General features: G+C 41.8%; 2 protein-coding genes across 2 annotated transcripts; one reads left to right on the top strand and one right to left on the bottom strand.

The window, feature by feature from the left end:
• Positions 1–380: 380 nt before the first annotated feature.
• Positions 381–14,015, top strand: slc1a5 (solute carrier family 1 member 5). Its single transcript, XM_089014451.1, has 8 exons — positions 381–1,324; positions 5,004–5,046; positions 5,139–5,207; positions 5,543–5,709; positions 6,483–6,716; positions 7,917–8,111; positions 8,193–8,327; positions 10,453–14,015. The coding sequence occupies exons 1-8, from the start codon at positions 807–809 to the stop codon at positions 10,661–10,663; spliced, it is 1,572 nt and encodes a 523-aa protein (XP_088870577.1). The 5' UTR covers positions 381–806; the 3' UTR covers positions 10,664–14,015.
• A 126-nt stretch (positions 14,016–14,141) lies between these two features.
• On the bottom strand, positions 14,142–18,308 carry fkrp (fukutin related protein). Its single transcript, XM_089014449.1, is given in 3 exon segments — positions 14,142–16,160; positions 16,163–16,968; positions 17,840–18,308. Coding segments are annotated over 2 exon segments (1,596 nt in total). The 5' UTR covers positions 16,905–16,968; positions 17,840–18,308; the 3' UTR covers positions 14,142–15,306.
• Between the last annotated feature and the right edge of the window lie 351 nt (positions 18,309–18,659).

Here is an 18,659-nt window from a genome sequence, read left to right as displayed (position 1 = left end):
CTTTGTAGCTGTATGCCCACCTTGTCGCTTTTCATACGTGCAATGTCCACGTGAGGGACGTTTCTTGACTGCAAGAAGTGTTCCAAGTCTTCCTCCATGATGCGCCGAGTTGTTGCCTTCTCTCAATAAGCAGCGCGCGCGACCGTCTACCTGAGCCAAGCTGACCCGGAAGTACAGGAACGCACATTTTTTTAAAAAAGATTGCGAGATCTCGCAATCTTTGCGAGAGAATGCAAAGTATTGCGAGGGAACGCAAAGTATTGCGAGGGAACGCAAAGTTTTGCGAGGGAACGCAAACTTTTGCGAGGGAACGCAAAGTTTTGCGAGATCTCGCAAAGTTTTTTTTTTTCTTCGATGTCCCCTTAGGGGCTCCGTATGCTCACGAGGGCGTGCGGGTGCCTATCTCAGATTTCTTCGGCAGTGGTGGCAGGGGGGGTACCCCAATGGGTACCCCAATATCTGGCTGCCAGTCAGCCACAGGCCAGATAGTGACAAAACAATGTCCCCACCTCGTTTTTTGAAGTTTTTGGAATGTCGCAGAATGCCAGATGAAAACCCACGGGGACACGTGGAGAACGGTCACTCCACACAGGATAGCCACATTTATACTAGTGTAGTAAATAAATGCACAGACTAGACCCCGCCCGTTTGACGTCACAAAGCACCTCCCTTCTTCCGGTGAAATGTATCTTCTTGTGTACGTCGCGTCGTCACTTCAAACAAGAAAGGACCGCCGGTGGTGTTCAACTCGTGTCTTTGTCAAAGTTGGAACTTAGTCCCAGGTCAACTTTTAACTCGCCGGAGCTATGGCCGATAACAATCTGGAAGATGCCAAAGCGCACTACGGCGGCGGTGACCCGCTGCCCAACGGTTCGTCCCGCGGCGTGAAGCAACCTCTCTCCCGGCGTGTAGCGCGGATAGTTCGGGACAATCTTCTGGTCATCATGACCGTGGCGGGTGTCATTATCGGCGTCTTCATCGGCCTCGGCGTACGTAACGCAGAGCTCTCACGCACCCAAATCATTTACATCGGCTTCCCCGGCGAACTGCTTATCCGGCTGCTGAAGATGATAATCATCCCGTTGGTGGTGTGTAGTCTGGTGTCTGGGGCGGCCAGCATCGACCCAAAAGCCTTGGGCAAGTTAGGCGGCTGGGCGATGCTTTTCTTCCTTGTGACCACGTTGATCGCATCGGCCATCGGCGTTGTGATGGCGTATATCATCAAGCCGGGCTCGGTGACTTTGACCAAGCCTCAATTGGCGGGTTTGGATGACACCGTGCCCGAACCCAAAGAAATCATCGACTCCTTTTTAGACTTGATCAGGTGAGTGAAGTTCCCCAATTACATATGTCCAAGCGGCTTTGTCAAGGGCTCCTACCGTAAGTCCACGTGAAGCCCGAAACCACATGGCACGTTGTGTATCTTGCTGCAACGAAGTCATGTCGTTGCATCAGATCGTGTTGCCATGAGCTAAATTAACACTGTTGGGGCAAAAGGGGCACGAGGTCGCCATATAACACTCACCATTCCACATGCAAACGTGGCTCTAATTGTCTGTATTTTTTAAATAACTGACTACGAAGATCATATCAGTCGCATTTGGCCATGTAATGGCTAACAAAGAAGCGCATGATGTAACCTCACCTGTTGGGACAACCCCCGTTCGTTAAAATCAGGAAGTCGCCAAACAGTGAGGTGTCACTTTCTGGAAACAAATTCTCACAGTTAATGAACAGAAAGTTGGGTTTTCCATTGCTCGTATGGTAATTGTTGTTTGAGTGTGTTATGCTAGTTGTCTTAACGTCTGTGTTCTGTAAGCTCTCAGTCGTCCAGGAGTGGTCCATCGATGAAAAGGTTTATTCAGCCGCCGTCATCAAAGAAGTACAGATGACGGCTGAAAAAACATTTGCATCTAGTTGTCTTTTGTTTTCTACTTATTTTTTTCGTTTCCTATTCCTTTCATGATCTTGCTGCTGTGAAATGTACATTTCTCCACTGCGAGATGAATAAAGGCTAATCAAATCCAAAGATATTCAGTCATATCTGAAGACGTTTTCCCATTGAAAGTAATGTAAACATGATTTAATTTATTTTTCGATCAAAAACATTTAGTAACATTAATATCACGTACAGGCAGTGTTTGAACTGACATTCCCAACTGTCACACTGGTAAGTTGTATTACCAATACCATTAAACACAATCATTCTTGTTGCGAATCTTAATTCTTAATTAGCAGTATGTACACAACACATTTTGGTTTTTGTCATTCAAGTGTAATTTTATGAAATAAATAAACTATCTGAGAAGCAAGTTACATGCATTACTTTTGTAACCGTTTATATACAAAACTTTTTTAACCACTATTTTTGAGGGGTTATCAATATTTAGTCAAGATCAAATGCTCTTGCGGTTCAATTATAGCCCACAGGCCATAGGCTGCTTATACCTTACATAGAAGTACATAAATGTGAGTGACCTCAAATGAATGCCGTTACTTCCATAACAACACTTGAATGGAAGAACAGTTTCGGCCTGGACATGTGGAGAATGTTATACGTTTCGGTAACTCGTGAAAGAGAGCTGGGAGCTAAATGAATAACGAGGGAATGTATCCCAGCAGGGCATTCAAACTTGCTCCCACTGAGCCTGAATGATAATAGAGCAGCAAGACAAACCCGTGCGCCTCATTATAGTGAGACCCTCACGGTTGGTGCCCTGCTGTCTTTTGACAAAAAGATCTCACGTGGCAACATGGCTACTGCTGTTCAACCAAGTGTCTAAAAACAAAACAGAACAAAGAGGAGTCCTGCAGGTCAACCGAAGCACTTGTCGCGCGTTTGGCAGTCTTTATTTTGCACATATCACCACAACACTTTCTGGAGACACACAAGACGCCCCCACCTGTTGAGTCTTTGCACCTCACTTTGTCTATGTTTTCCCCTACTGTAAAATCTCAACAGGATTAATCATCAAAACAAACAGTGACTCTATAAATGCTGGTAACTTGGCAAAAGGTAATGAGTAGTTGCTTGTTAATGATAATACAAATGTAGCCTCTTCCACCGGAGATAATTTTTTGTGTGTTCTTCATACTGGCACTTGGTCAATAAAGATGATTCAGATTTTCTGGTTTTCATTAATGAGCTGAGCAGTTTAGTTTGACATGTCCCTCAGAGGCAATGTGTAGGCCCCAAAGCCACAGCACCTCCTGGAACACTTGCACATGTGAGATCTATTCCAAGAGAGAGCGAGAGACAGAGAACCTTTTTTTTGTTTGTAGAAATTCCGAACTCACAACTGCCAAGTTATGTAAGGAAGAGAAAAGGAAAAAGTATGAAAGTATGAAAACATAATATGGGATCTACTGTAAAGAGTGGCATACAGAATTATTCTATTGCTCCTTTCGTGTACATAGATGCTAATTATTATTACATACCTTTGATTGTATTGTTTTGCCACATTCATAAAATGAGACTACAAATTAAAAAAGTTGGGTGTACAAGAATGGAGCTTCAATATGGTGAATAGTCCAAATACTTAACCCAACTAGTTCATATGCACATTCATCAAATCTTTTATTAGTGAAAAAAACCCTCAATATATTAGATTGGCTTAATTTTGTTTGGTCACAAAACTGATATTCTTTAGAAGTGACCAGGTTGGATCAAGAATGAGTATATCAGAGACATATTGATAACCCCTCAAAAATAGTGGTTAAAATAGTTTTGTATATAAACGGTTACAAGGGTTAGATATTTTGGAGAGAAAGTCAGCGAAGCCAGACTAAACTGGTTTAGATGGAGAACACTGATTTGCTGTGGCGACCCCTGAAAGTAAAAGCCGAAAAGGAAAAGAAGAAAACTATTGCTTCTGGATTTAGCTGACATCTGTCTTTCATGTTCAGCTCGCTCCTTCTTATTTGCACTGTTACCAGTCACATGATGTCCAAACAAATTGTTCCGATCAAAGAAATATTCTGATATGCTACAGTATATTTTAAACAAATGGAATCTAACATGTACATAAAATAATAATGACAATGAAGTTAAAGCCTGACATACTGGAAAATTACAGCCTAGCATAGTAACCAACTTTGCATAAATACACAGATAGCACGATCAGGTGATGCAAATATTCAAGTTAACAGTTAATTACAATATACAAGTTAACTCTGTATAATGTCATATTCCCACTGCACTATTACCACATGATCAAATGGTTTCGCATGCTAGCTGTTCATGATGGTGAACATCATCCCATAGTTCAAACCACCTCAACGTTGTGGATTGGATTGGATTAGCTTTTATTAGTCTCGCAGTGGAGAAATTTACATTTCACAGCAGCAAAGTGATGAAAGTCAGAGGAAAGGAAGAAGTAGAAAAACAAAATACAGGACCTGCTGTATCTTGAAGTCAAAAACAAAAAAAACCTAATGTAACAACACACAAGACACTCATTCAATCTTAAGCACGTTCCGCACCCTCTTTGTGACATGAAGCAGTTCTGCATGGGAGAGGAGAGCATCAAAGCGTCCTTTTCACCAGTGGATCAGGAATGTCATGGTAAAATGGGCACGTCTGCTACAAGCTAAATGTTGAAAGCCAACACAAAGCTGCAGCATGCATTCACAAAGAGATTGTCTCACATCTCCTGCCCCACGTAAATCCGCTTCAATTCCAAGATGCGACAAATCCACATATGCATAGGCGCTCTGCGCTGACGCTCCTTTCTTCTCATCGCGGGCTCCTCAAGCTAGGCATGCATCCATCCAGCCGCAGACTGTTCCCGACCTTTCTGCTAAACAAAGCGGGGCTATGAAAATGCTGCCCATGACAGGCGCAAAAAGCACAAAGCTTTAACTTGCTTGACATTGCTAATACAAAATATGAGTCACTTGTATTCCTTTTAATACATTAAAAACAGGACTTTAAGTGATTCTCATCAGGATCATGTGATGCCCTGGTATGCCATGTGTTTACGATTCTTTTGTTTGCGCAACAGAAACATCTTTCCCTCCAACTTGGTTTCTGCTGCCTTTCAGTCGGTAAGCTGCATTTGTCTAAAATGTAACTAACAAGTACAAAAAGTTTCCTAGATTTTGTAAGGCTGACAAAGCAAACTGTCTCTCCTTTGCAGTATGCGACAAGCTACAAGTTGGTCAGCATAAATAGCACAAACGGAGTCCGTAACATAACAGTGGAAAAGGTGAGTAGGGCAACACGTTTACACAAAAAAAAAACTGCTTTGAGGTTTACGTCTGTGTAAGCTCTCAGTCGTACAGGAGTGGTCCATCGATGAAAAGGTTTCTTCAGCAGTCATCTGTACTTCTTTGAAGGTGTCGGACGTTTCCCTCCTCATCCCAAAGGCTTCGTCATCGAACTCCAGCACAGCTTTAGTTTGCTGACGAAGCTTTTCGGATGAGGAGTGAAATGTCCGACACCTTTAAAGAAGTACAGATGACAGCTGAAGAAACCTTTTTTCACTGATGCTTTGAGTTTTGTTGTTGGGGTGTTTACTGACAGTCTTGTTTATTTGTGCAGGTTCCTTTTGGCACTGACCAGGATGGGATGAATATTCTGGGTCTGGTAGTGTTTGCCATTGTATTCGGTGTGGCTTTAAGGAAGTTGGGACCGGAAGGCGAGATCTTGATTAAGTTCTTCAACTCGTTTAATGAAGCCACCATGGTGCTGGTCTCGTGGATCATGTGGTAAGGTTTTGAGTTTGACGAGGTGGTTCCATGTTCAGTACCCAATTAGCTGATGTTACAGAGATACGAGGGAAGCAATAATAATCATAATAGTGATAATTTAAAAAAATGTCAAATCACCTTCCCCTTAACAACCTTTGTAGAACTCATTCACTGCCATTCCTGAATTTATTCGGGCACTGAAAGCATGATGTGGAGTGCCATTCCCGAATTTGTTCTGGTTTTTCTTGCGGGGGTGCCGACAAAGCAATGGTCAGACCTGACAATGTTTTTCCCTTCCACGAGGGGGCAGCATTTGCACAACTAACTAGTCACCCATTAGCTATCTATTAGCTAGCTAGCTTTCTATCTATTTGAGTTACTTCCGGGTTGAGTGAATGCTGGCGCGTGTGGCTGCCACTGCTCACCCACAAAAAACTTATCCTGTGACTGTAAAGTGACCTTGAGAGTTTTGAAAGGCACTTATAAATGAAATCTATTATTATTATTATAAAAATCAATATGCATGTATTGTATTTTGTACAGCCGCCCCCATTTCAAGCTCAGATAACTCCAGACCCATATTACTTGGGAATTAACTCTTTTTTTTCCTAATGAAAGAAGAGTCTCTCAGGTTTCTAACGCTGTATTGAATGTTTATGTAGTCCTAAAACTCAATATTCTGTGTTTCCTGCAATTTGAGTGAAAATGACGAAAACCCTTGCACCGGAGTGGACAGATTTTTGTACATCGTCTAGCAGTAAATGAGTTAACATCCTCCCATCTCTCCACAGGTATGCCCCATTCGGTATCATGTTCCTTGTTGCTGGCAAAATAGTTGAAATGGAGGACGTCGGTACGTTGTTTGCCAGTCTGGGAAAGTATATAGCGTGCTGCGTTGTTGGGCACATCATCCACGGCCTCCTTGTGCTGCCCGGCATCTACTTCATCATTACAAGAAAGAATCCGTTCACCTTCCTATGGGGAATATTCACAGCTCTGGCCACAGCCTTTGGGACAGCTTCCAGGTACGGAATTGCTCATTCAGAATCAGAAACCCTTTAATCGTCCTACAGTGGGGAAATTTGCACATTCGGTCGTGCAGTGGTTCAAATTGAAATACAGTGATACCTTGGTTTACGAACCCCTTGGCTTACAAGCTTTTCGGTTTACGAACGTTTCATTTGACAATTTTACCTTGGCATACGAACTTTACCTTGGCCTACGAACTTTTTTCGTACAAGGAGCTGCCTCAATGAGTGATGTGTCGTTCGCGAACGAGCCCGTTCTTCTAACAACAAAATGGCAGCAGACTGGTTTTGTCCTCTATTCCCTGCCCCCAGTCTTCGGTTAAATCCACGTGATTGGTCAAGAACGCAGCAGTGAGGGGGGGTGGTTTAAACATTAAAAAGACAGGCAGATAACAGTGAGTGAGTTTCAACTTTGATAGTTCAAAGGCAGAGTGTAGACTGCAAGGTTAAAATATCCCATCAATCAGGCTCCACAAACAATCCGCACAAGCCATCTGTATACTTGATGCAAAAAGCTATCAACCCAGCTAAACTTAACACAATTGATGAGAAACTCGATACAACTATCACAGAGAAAGCACCTACAAGGGATCATTCCTCAGGATGGTGAAAGAAGGCTACGTTCCTCATCAAGTGTTTAATGCTGATGAAACCGGCCACTCCATTCCATCAAGCCATCAACGACCATTACAAAGGTACATAAAACGACTTTATTATACAGTGCAGTGTATTTCTTTCATTATAATACCATCACACATTTATTATACCTAAAACAAGGTATATTTTGTGTAGTTTTAAGGCTTAGAAAATTAGAAAGTAGAAATTTATTCTGAGTTATATGGGGACCTGGGAACGGATTATTCTCATTTTAATGGTTTCCTACGGGAAATTTATTTTTGGGATAGACACTTTTCGCCTTCCACACTCTGTATGGGAACAAATTAAGTCCGACTGCAGTCTGACTTTGGCCCTGAGTCCGCTGGGATAGTTTGCAAATCCACTCTATGAACTGTGCCTAAATGGAAGTAAAAAGATTAATGAACAGATAGGGCCCAAGGACAGAAGCCTGTGGAATACCATTCCTTGTATAAAACTGTTATAAACTAAAGCCGCAAGCCAAACCAGGGATTTTTTTTAACATCTACAATTCCTTCTTAAACTCATGCCTTTGGTCTACTCTTAATATCCTTCCCGCAGCTCGGCCACACTTCCACTGATGATGAAGTGTGTGGAGGAAAATAACGGCGTCTCCAAGCAAATAAGCCGCTTCATCCTACCCATTGGCGCCACCGTCAACATGGACGGAGCCGCATGCTTTCAATGCGCGGCTGCCGTTTTTATTGCACAGCTCAACGACTCTCCTCTCAATTTCATCCAAATCGTTACTATCCTGTATGTATCCCACACACTCACAAAAAAAGTTGGTCATGAATTGTTTTAGTTGATGATGCCTTTTTTCTTCCACCTAATCAGCGTGACTGCCACAGCATCGAGTGTTGGTGCAGCAGGAATACCCGCTGGCGGCGTGTTGACCTTGGCAATCATCCTGGAAGCAGTCGGTTTGCCCACCAACGATATCTCGCTAATCCTGGCAGTTGACTGGCTTGTGTGAGTATACATCACTGATTTTCCACTCATCGATGTCTTTTTGGCTTTGTTGTTTTTGACACTTTTCCAATGGAAAAAAGGTACTGCAAGATACGGTGTTTGTAGTACCGGCTGGAGTCGAGGCATGCTGGGCGATACAAATAGATGATAGAAAACTCACTAGTCGTCCGTTGGTTGAGTAATGCAGATGACCAATATTTGTTCACCTGGTACTGCATCTCTGAATGCTGCATTATTTGATTATTTTCCTTCCACTGTGTTTTTATGGAATTTTTGTGATTTCGGAAAAGAGCGCCACAGTCATGGAATCACTTTTCAGTCCGTAAAACACAAAAATAATGAGCTCATTCATGCAGGAGCTGCTGTCAGCTCATGTCTAGAAACTTGCATGCCACTCCACAAGGGTCTTCTTCATAGGATAGACTGTATTTTCTGTACATTTTACTCCTGGACTGTTTTTTTTTTTGGTGTAAATACATTTACAATAAGTTCAAATAAAAAAAACAAATAAACACATAAATACATAAATACATAAATATTTATAACAAATTTAAGAGACAAAAAAAAATATTTTTAAAAAACAGAATAATGTCTATAATATTTAAAGAGATAAGTACCGGTATACTCCCATGACTGTAAAGTGTCCTTGAGTTTTGAAAGGCGCTTGGAAATAAAATGTATTATTATTATTATTATTATTATTATTATCACAACAGTCACACATTGACGATTAAGCAAACAAAATTTCCCACAGCACTGATTGGATAAATAATGTCATGTGATCATTTGCACTCAGTGGTTGACAAGTGGGCCAGTCATAGTAAATTAACATGGAGAGTAGCATGTGAACAATTCTTCAAAAAAACGGGCTGACCCCCTTATATTCCACTTCCAATTGAAGTTCACTGTCAAACTAAATGTAAATGAAGTTGTACAGTGAATATTAAAAACATTCTTTCTTTAATTCATTCTTCACCTCGTTTTGCTAGCCAACAGTGCAAAACTCCATCAATGGGATAACAAATATCATTGTGTTCCGATACATCCCGATTAGCGATCAAGTTGTTTGTTGTGCAACACACGTACACAGAGAATAATCACAACCACTATAATAATAATACATTTCATTTATAAGCGCCTTTCAAAACTCTCAAGGTCACAGAACAAGTTCTTCTGTGGGTGAGCAGCGTCAGCCATACGCGCCAGCGTTCACTCAACCGAAAGTATAACCAGATACATAATAATAAATATGGCTCTAAACAAACAAACAAACAAACAAATAAATAAATGGCTATGAATAAATAAATAAAGCTATGAGTGAATAAATAAATAAATAGGGCTATAAATAAATATGTACACATAGATAAACAAATAAATATATAAATAGATAAACAAATAAACAAACCAAAAAATAAATGAATAAATAAATATGGTTGTAAATAAATAAATAAGAGGTTTAGATAAGTAAACATCATAATAATACATTACAGTTTCTTGTACCTACTGCCCTCCCCAAAAAGTGATTAATGCATGTGGCTGACTTGAAAAAACTGTTCATGTGTCTCTATTTCTGTATTAAACTGCCCACAATTGACCAAGGCACACCCACCAGAAGGATCAGCACAATGTCATAGTGAACTGAAGCAAAAATTGAGGCTAAAAACTGTTGTGTTATTCCCATTGTGCTTGTCATTACCATGTTCTTTGGTGAAGTAAATATTTAATGTTTAAGTAAATATAAAATGTTCGGGACATTTGAACAAGAAAAGCAGGTGCTCATTTCAAAGTCAATGAATGAATGAATGAATGAATAAAAGTTCAATTAATGAATGGAAGAAATATAAATCAGTAGCAAAAAAATCTTGATGCTGTCTTTCACTCGGCATTGCGATCATCTTGTTTTCTTAGATAATTTTAAACTACAGTAAAGTCTCGTTATATCGATATTCAAGGGAGTCCGAAAAAATCGATATAACCGGGACTATCGATATATCCGACCCTGTTTGCATGTAATTTTCTCCGTGCGTGCATAGAAATAGTATCGATATAACCGGAACTATCGATATATCCGATATCGATATAACGAGACTTTACTGTATATCATTTTCCCATCTTTTGTATTCAGTGACCGCACATGTACAGTACTGAACGTGGAAGGCGACGCATTCGGCGCAGGACTCCTGCAACATTTTGTAGACCGCACCGCCAGACGAGAACAAAGCACTGACCTGGGCATGGTCAACAGCGTCACGCCCCCGCCTGAACACTCGCCGCTCATTGAGATGAAAGGTCTCCCACAAACGGACAACAGAAACACCAAGCTGGGCTCTTTGTGATGGAGGTGTGGGGATCACAATTAACGTTGTTTAACGCTACAGTGGAAACTGCAAATTGACACGATGGACCTCGATCCATCTGCAAATTTTTTCTGGAAGCTGTAGACGTACAGTGTGACCTCGGTTTACGAACCCTTTGGCTTACGAACTTTTCGGTTTATGAATGTTACATTTATGAAAATTTTACCTTGGCATACAAACTATTTTTCGGGATACACACGGAGCTGCCACAATGAGTGATGTGTCACAAGCCCGTTCTCCAAACAAGGAAATGGCAGCAGACTTTTTTTGTCCTCTATTCTCTGCCCCCAGTCGTCGGTTAAAGCCACGTGATTGGTCAAGAACGCAGCAGTGGGGGATGGGGTTACAGAGAGAGAGGCCGTTCTCGAAAAAACAAAATGGCGTCTTTGTTTAAAGCCACGTGATTGGTCAAGAACCCAGCAGTATGTGTGTGTGTGTGTGGGGGGGGGGGGTTAAACATTAAAGAGACAGGCAGACAGAGAGTGAGAAAACGCACACACACACATGAAAGGGAGAGGACAGAGTTTAAAACAAAAAAAAAAAAAAAAGTGAAAAAAAAAACAAGTAAAATGGTGAGAAAATGGATGGAAAACGGTGAAATTTGGACCCATTTCAACTTTGATAGTTCAAACGCAGAGGGTAGACTGGAAGGTTAAATATCCCATCAATCAGGCTCCACAAATAACCCGCACAAGTCATCTGTACACTTGATGCTAAAAGCTATCAACCCAGCGAAACAGATCACAATTGATGAACTAGATACAATTATCACAGAGAAAGCACCTACAAGGGATCATTCCTCAAGATGGTGAAAGAAGCCTACGTTCCTCATCAAGTATTTAATGCTGAGGAAACCACACTCCATTCCATCAAGCCATTAACGACCATCACAAAGGTAAATAAAATGACTTTATTGTACAGTACAGTTTATTTCTTTAATCATAATACTATAGCACATTTATTATACAGAAAATAGGGTATATTTTGTGTCGTTTTAAAGGACAACCGACGTCACTTTTTTGTTTCCTAACTGACATCAGAAAAACGTTTTATAGCATCTAAAATACCTAAAACACATGATATTTTAGTCAAATGCAAAACACCAATAAAAATGACTTGGTGTCTAAAAAGTACGTCAATTTGAAACCGGAAGTGGCCAGTTTCAGAAGGTCCCGCCCCCTTGTTCGTGACGTCACGCCAAGACGTCTTGCCTTGCTCGAGAATCAAAACGTGGCTTCAGATTGGGAGAATATGCTTTCTTGTTACTCATCCAGTTGTTAATATGATTCAAATAGTTCTGAAGAAGAAATCATACATGTTTGCAATCGATTAAAGATTGTATTCCGCGTCATTTTGAGGCATCAGGGGTGGGAAATGTCGCACCCCAAAAAGGCAGAAAATGGCGACAAAGCCATGTAAGAAATTAATCAGCCCGTTTCCACAGGCTGATTAATTCCTTACATGGAACTTTGTCGCCCTCTTCTGCCTCTTTTTGGTCCTACACGACGTTTTCAGACCAAAGTACAGCAAAATGCATTTACGTGATGGAAGGACTGCTACAATGTGTCCTTATTTTCGGTGAGGGGCGTTCCTTCAGTGACGTAGGGTGAGGACGCCTCAACAACTCAAACACAAGACTTCCAGAATATTCAGCGCAAGTCTTAAAACGTAAAATATAGCTATATGCGGTGGAATCTTTGTAAAATACGCTGAGAAGTCATTTGAAGCCATTTTACAAATTATGGACACAACTTGGCCGGGGATGTCGGTTGTCCTTTAAGGCTTAGAAAATTAGAAAGTAGAAAATTATGTTTTATAGGGACCTGGGAACATATTATTCTCCTTTTAATGGTTTCCTATGGGAAATTAATTTTTGGGATACACACTTTTCACCTTACACACTCTGTCTGGGAACCAATTAAGTTCGTAAGCCAAGGTCCCACTGTACTTTAAAAAAATGGCAAACAGGCGTATTCTGGCATTTGGACAATCCAACAGGGATATATGAATGTAAAAGAGCAATGATTTCCTTGAAGGTATTTCCCAAACAGTAATTTATTGAAAGTTCGCCTCTCCTTTACTGTCACGGCACTGGCCCTCCCCCCCACGCAGGATAACCTGCGATGATCACTTTTTAAATTGAGCTTAACAAAAAGATTTATGGAAAATGCACAATGGGAAGCTGCCCTCTCCCCTGCCCCATTATCCCAACCTGCTATGTTTTTAACAAAATGTTTTATTGCGTGATATGGTGTTTGTACAGTCGCGGTTACTCTGTCTAGTATTTGAAATTTCCATCTACTCCATTCATTGCATTGTGCATATCTGTCCCTTAAAGAGCAAGTTTGCAGTTTTAAGACTCAACTTGATCTATCGCAAGTCTGCAACAATGAGCACCATTCTCAAAGACGCCGATTCATAATGGCGTATGCATTATTGAGGACGCCAGACAAAGAATCCTTTAGGTCTTCAACAAGATTGTGTCAAGAAGCCATGTTTGCTCCAAAGCATGACTTCATCATAATACAAGGTTACTATTACACTATTCTGTTACAGCCGTAGATACTCCAAATAGGTCCAGAAAAGATCCTGAATCCCAAATTAACAGGACAGTCGAGGCCGTCCGTGCGGGTCACAGGCATGCCAGTTTCTCTGATGGATTATTCTTCCTCGTAGCGCTTGTTACAAAAAGAAACAAACAAAAGAACAAAACAAAACTGCAATCTTGCCTTTTAAGGTTGATGGACTGTTTTAAATGGGTGATTTTGTTTTTGTAGGGGTGAACATTTCTGTCAATGTTTTGAACTTTGTCTTGAGCCACAGTGGAGGTGTCAGTGGACGTAGCCCATGGGTAGTAAAAACGATCATATTTGGCCTGATTACCGGTAGCTTAAGATGGCAAAATTGTACAAAAGTCAATCAACAATGTGGCTTCAGTCAAGTAGTGCACTCACTAGTGTCTGAAGATCCCCACCTCGGCTTTTTCACGCTGTCTACTACAAACAAGTTTTATAAGTGGCAATTTCGCGAATTTCAGTCTAATTACCGCAGTTATCTTTGAAAATATCAAATCCATTGCCGAATGAACGATACTGATAAGAACACATTACATTTTAAGCGCCTTTCAAAGCTCTCAAGGACATTTTACAGTTACAGACAAGCAAAGGTACTATATTATCTTATCCCTGTGATGGTACGACTGTGTGTATGCTACGGGTGCTGCCAATACAAATAATTGCATTGTTTTATATATATTTGATGTCTCTACCAAAGGCCGGGAAAGGGTAATGAAGTATTTTCAGTTTGGGGAAAATACATTTTTTTAAATCATTGATTTGTTTTGTGGAGCATCATTTTTACAATATTGCAATTTCTTTGCAAACGAAACATATTTTAAGCTTTGTGGCGTTTATCTGCAACGTTATGTTCGTCCAAAGATCCCCAAAACACTTGCAATCTCTGCCTGTAGTCAGAAGCAAAATGTGCCAATTGGTAGCCTACATACTAGCCTTGCTGTTTATAAATTGTGCAATGATAGGAATTGGATCGGATATATAGTGTGCTGCATTGACAGGTGCAAAGCTACTTAATGGAATTAGGACGCTCAGTGTGTTACTTGGCAGTGACAAAATATACCATATCATCTTATGTGGTATACAACTCCTATAGAAAGTCTAACCACCATAACACGGTTTAGTGGATGGATGATTTATTTATGACAAAAGGTTTTTTTCCCCACAAGCACAAGACGCAAAAGTCGCTTTGGTATAGTGTGCTTATTTTTCTCCATACAAATACTCCAAACCACCAACAGCGATAGAGACATTTCAGTTCACGCGCAAACAACAATATAGTAACATTCAACTGTGCAAAAAAACATTCTCTCAATGAAATCAGTGCAAACCATGGCAATGGGTGAGATAAAACCACAAAAAGTGGGATAAAAGAGTGAAATATACTTACTCTTACACGAATCAATAGTGAAAATGTACACTATATAATTTTTACACTGTTATACAACATTTACAGACACCCGACTTACGAACATTCGAGTTACGAACAACGGTACATGCAAACATTTTTGTTCGCATGTTTCGTTCTTCCCAGTTGACGCTCGCTTACGATTGGCTGCATGGAGTATGTGGAAGGGGAGGACGCGATGCATAACAAAAAGTAATGCCGACCCAAGAACACATGTCGTTGTACTTACAGTAGGTGTGAATTTATTTTACGACTGATCGAGCGTCTGTGTTTTATACTTCCCCGTTCAGTGTTTGACTTAAACATACATTCCATAGAAAATATAGCACTGACTGAAGCAACTTACAATCGAATTCACCTTACGAACGACCGCTCGGAATGCACCACATTCGTAATGTGGAGAGCGTCTGTACAACACTTATTGTAAAGCCAGTATTTGCTAAAACAGTAATTCTGACAATAGGATGTCTCTCATTACATCACTTAGTTCATTCCATCCATTATTCCGAAGCACTTCTCAGAATGGTCGCCGGCGTTCTGTAGCTTGTTCAGTACCTTGTTCAACGACACGACAACGTGGTCACCATGGCTGGATATCGAACACTTTACAACTGAGTCATGCCAAACATAGAAATATTATCTCATAATTTAGCCCGGTCAAGCCTTTTCTTGGCAGGGTTGGGGTACTGGGGATTTTCTACCACCCCCTCTCCAAATTTGAGCTCCAAAAAGGCGCGGTGGTTATTTGGACCGTAGGCATTGATGCCCACAAAAGGCATGGATACGAGAGGCTGCAGGAAGTGCTCAGGAAACTCCATGTCCTGCTTATGCTCGGTCCACGTATCTTTGGTCATGACACCATTGCGGGGGTAGAAAGGCCACAGGTCCACATGCAGGTGGTTGACCTCGCTGTACTGCACCCTGTAGAAGTCACCCTCCACCGCACGTTCCCACACGTAGCCGTTGGCGTCCACCAGCGAGCCGGAATCCAGGTTCTTCAACTGATCGCAGTTGGGCACGTCCTCCAGGTAGATTCCAAGGTCTACGTCGTAATCCCACGGGATGATGTCCTTGTGGCGGACGGCACCTAGCAAAGTCCCGCCTTCGAGCCAGTAGCGTACTCCAGAGCTCTCCAGGATGTTGATAACGTATTTGGTGGTTTCTCTAAGTGCCCGCAGGCAACACGGAGGTGTCCAACGATCAAGATAGAGGTAGTCCGGCGTGTCGTCCTTCACCGTGCCGAAGCAGCGGGGCGTCTCCTTGCTGCAGCCGTGCCACTGTTCCTTCCCATCTGGCAGCAGGATACGCTTCAGACCGAAGCTCCTCATCAACTTGCCTGTGGACTCCTTCAGGCGAGTGTCTGCTTTCCACTGGCTGTGGGCTGAGCCAAAGAGAGGCCGGTGGTTCGCTGAAAAACAAGGACTCTCCAGAAGCTTCACCTTCCAACCCCTCAAAGTGGTCTGGATGAAGAGCGAAGGGAAAAGGGGCCGGCCGAGGGCACGGAGAGATTAAAGAGATCCTCCGTACGGATGAGGACCACGGCATCGCCATGCAAAGCTGTACAAACGCTGCCACTGCTCCCGGACGCGGCGGTAGAATAAGTGGCGGTCCACTCGCGAAGGTTCACCCGCAAGTGCAGACACTCCACAGACGATCGAGCCAGAACAGGTGAAGCCACCAGCCTCACAGGACCACCACCCTCACCTTCCAACTCCTTAATCAACCTCTCAATAGCTCGAGATGGCTCCAACTCGACACCGTCTGGTACGAGAAGCACAAAGTCCGTCTGGACGTGAAACTCAGGCCTGTGTGCTTGCGGCGGCTGGTCCGGGCTTGGGGCGAGCACCAACAGGCGACAGCCCTCAGGGAGCTCCAGAGGCGGGTATGGAGGTGTATCAGCCACAACCAAGAAAGGAAGCTCAGGTCTTTGTCTCAGGAAAGAATTAGCAACATCCCCGACGTAATTCTCAAAGTTTTCAAACTCGCGGAGGAGCACAGTTACGCGTGGGCTACGATTATTATTTGACACGCCGGGAAGTCTGGGTTCACCTCTCGGGCCAAGTAATCCAGCTATGCCTTCCCCAAGAGCGGAGGCGGGTAAAGCAGCCTTCCTGGTGGCCCTGCCATGTTCCTTCCTCTTCTCCAACATCTGCTGCTGTGCCCGAGACACATAGTAAAGGATAAGGAGGTTGAGGACGATGGCCCCGGTTAACACACCTTGGCATAAAGAGATCCGCATGGCTACAAGGTACTGTTTCAATGAACGCCAACCCTCAGGTCCCCATTGGTGTCACAGGGTAGGGCTGGAACATAGAAGAAAAACCATTTGTACTGTTTTCAAGGGCGCTTAGCCTCAAAAGTGTTGAAGATTTAAGATGAAGCCCAGATTTGAACCCAGATCCCTTGACAGAAGGAACTGTTTTTAAACGTTTTACTGAAATCTTTTATGCTGCAAAGGTGACCCATCTCATGTTTTTTCATGTTTCTTAAATATTGAGAGACCGCTGTTTATTTCACATATATTTACGTTTTTCCTCTCTTCTCTTCGATGTTTGCTGAATTGCCCCAGTGACTGTGGTGGTGTGCGGTCTTCCTCTAGTGGTACGCAAAAGAATCATCAGCTAGAAACACTACTGTTGTATTTTAACTTTTTTGCAGATTATACTTACATTTAATCCTTTAAAAACATTTTCATTAAACCTTTGTATGCAATGTAACTTAATTAAATCGTAATTATGGGCATTCCCCCTGTAGTCCTTTAATATTCAAACGGTCACATTTTTGCAGGTGCAGGGCTCAAACCTCCAATGTGTACATTTGGTCAGTTTTTCAAAAATTCTTAACGTTGATCAATGCTTAGTTCGGTGCACAATTGATTTATTTATAAATTGTTAAAATGATCTGCACCCTGACCGTGCAATGTTATGGCTCCACAAGCACGCCGGTGCTTTTTTAACGTATTGAAACGTCATGTTTTGGAGAAGTGAGGTTCCCGACAGCGACAATTGTGCTTTTTTGAAATTGGAATATATTCTCACAATTTTGCCACTCGTGACAAAAAAGGTTCTAATTAAATAAAATGTTTATTACATGGGTAGAGCAAAAAAAAAATCATCCGATGCAATGCTTGAAAAATCACTTAGGGTTATTATCATTTTCACTGACATAACTCACCAAGAGTTGAACGCAGTCATTATTTCTTCTTTGCATACATTTGGAGATAGCCTGTCAATTCATCGTGACTTGAATCAGCATCACAAGAGCACTTCATTTTGTCATCCCGTTGGGTCCACAGCTCTGGTAATTTTCCCTTTTCGCCTCACGTGGCAGGAGAGGTGTCAGTAAAATTGCATTTCAGACTACAAATTGTTGTACGGACATGACTAAAGGTATTTAGGCATCGGTGCGCTGGGCTTCGTAAGTAAAGTGGAAAAGAGAGAGCATCTGTCCAGCGTTTAGCCTTAGCAAAAAAAGCTAGCTTTTGAACGCCAGCATCAAGACACTGACAACGTAGTTGCTTCCGGTTTTTGCTATTCAAAATATAATTCAGGACCACTTAAACCACGATGTTAAAATGTGCAAATTTTGCTTCGACGTCTATTACGATCCAATTTGTATACTGGATTAATAAAAGATTGCCAGAAATCAAATTATGTGTTGGTAGCACAAACTTCACCCCAAAATAATCTACGCTTCATGAAATAGCAGGAAACGATCTCGACGGGCACACACACTCGTTGCGTGTTACGAAAGTCTGGCCCAATATTTGTCCCTTCCAGTTGGGTATTTCCAGGAGCGAACACACGATGGAGGAAACGGATTAAGGGTTATCAAAATAAGAGTAATTTAACATGTTAACATTTCATTTGGTTATAATTCTAAATTATTTTTCGTTTTGATTAATTAAAGTACCATTATCATATATTATGATGAAATAGGTGGACCCACTACCTAAAAATACACTGCTGTGAGAAATCACGGATTCAATTGTATT

This window comes from Hippocampus bargibanti, linkage group LG14, assembly GCF_051943395.1.
Source record: "Hippocampus bargibanti isolate YZ-2025 linkage group LG14, ASM5194339v1, whole genome shotgun sequence".
NCBI classification, from domain to species: domain Eukaryota; kingdom Metazoa; phylum Chordata; class Actinopteri; order Syngnathiformes; family Syngnathidae; genus Hippocampus; species Hippocampus bargibanti.
This window is presented reverse-complemented; position numbering and strand designations above follow the sequence as displayed.

What these genes read in the sequence shown, in the direction of transcription:
- slc1a5 (XM_089014451.1), top strand. Translation starts at nt 807, where the DNA reads ATGGCCGATAACAATCTGGAAGATGCCAAAGCGCACTACGGCGGCGGT. An exon ending in TCCTTTTTAGACTTGATCAG is followed by an intron (nt 1,325 to 5,003) that starts GTGAGTGAAGTT and finishes TTTGCGCAACAG; the next exon opens with AAACATCTTTCCCTCCAACT. An exon ending in GTAACATAACAGTGGAAAAG is followed by an intron (nt 5,208 to 5,542) that starts GTGAGTAGGGCA and finishes TTATTTGTGCAG; the next exon opens with GTTCCTTTTGGCACTGACCA.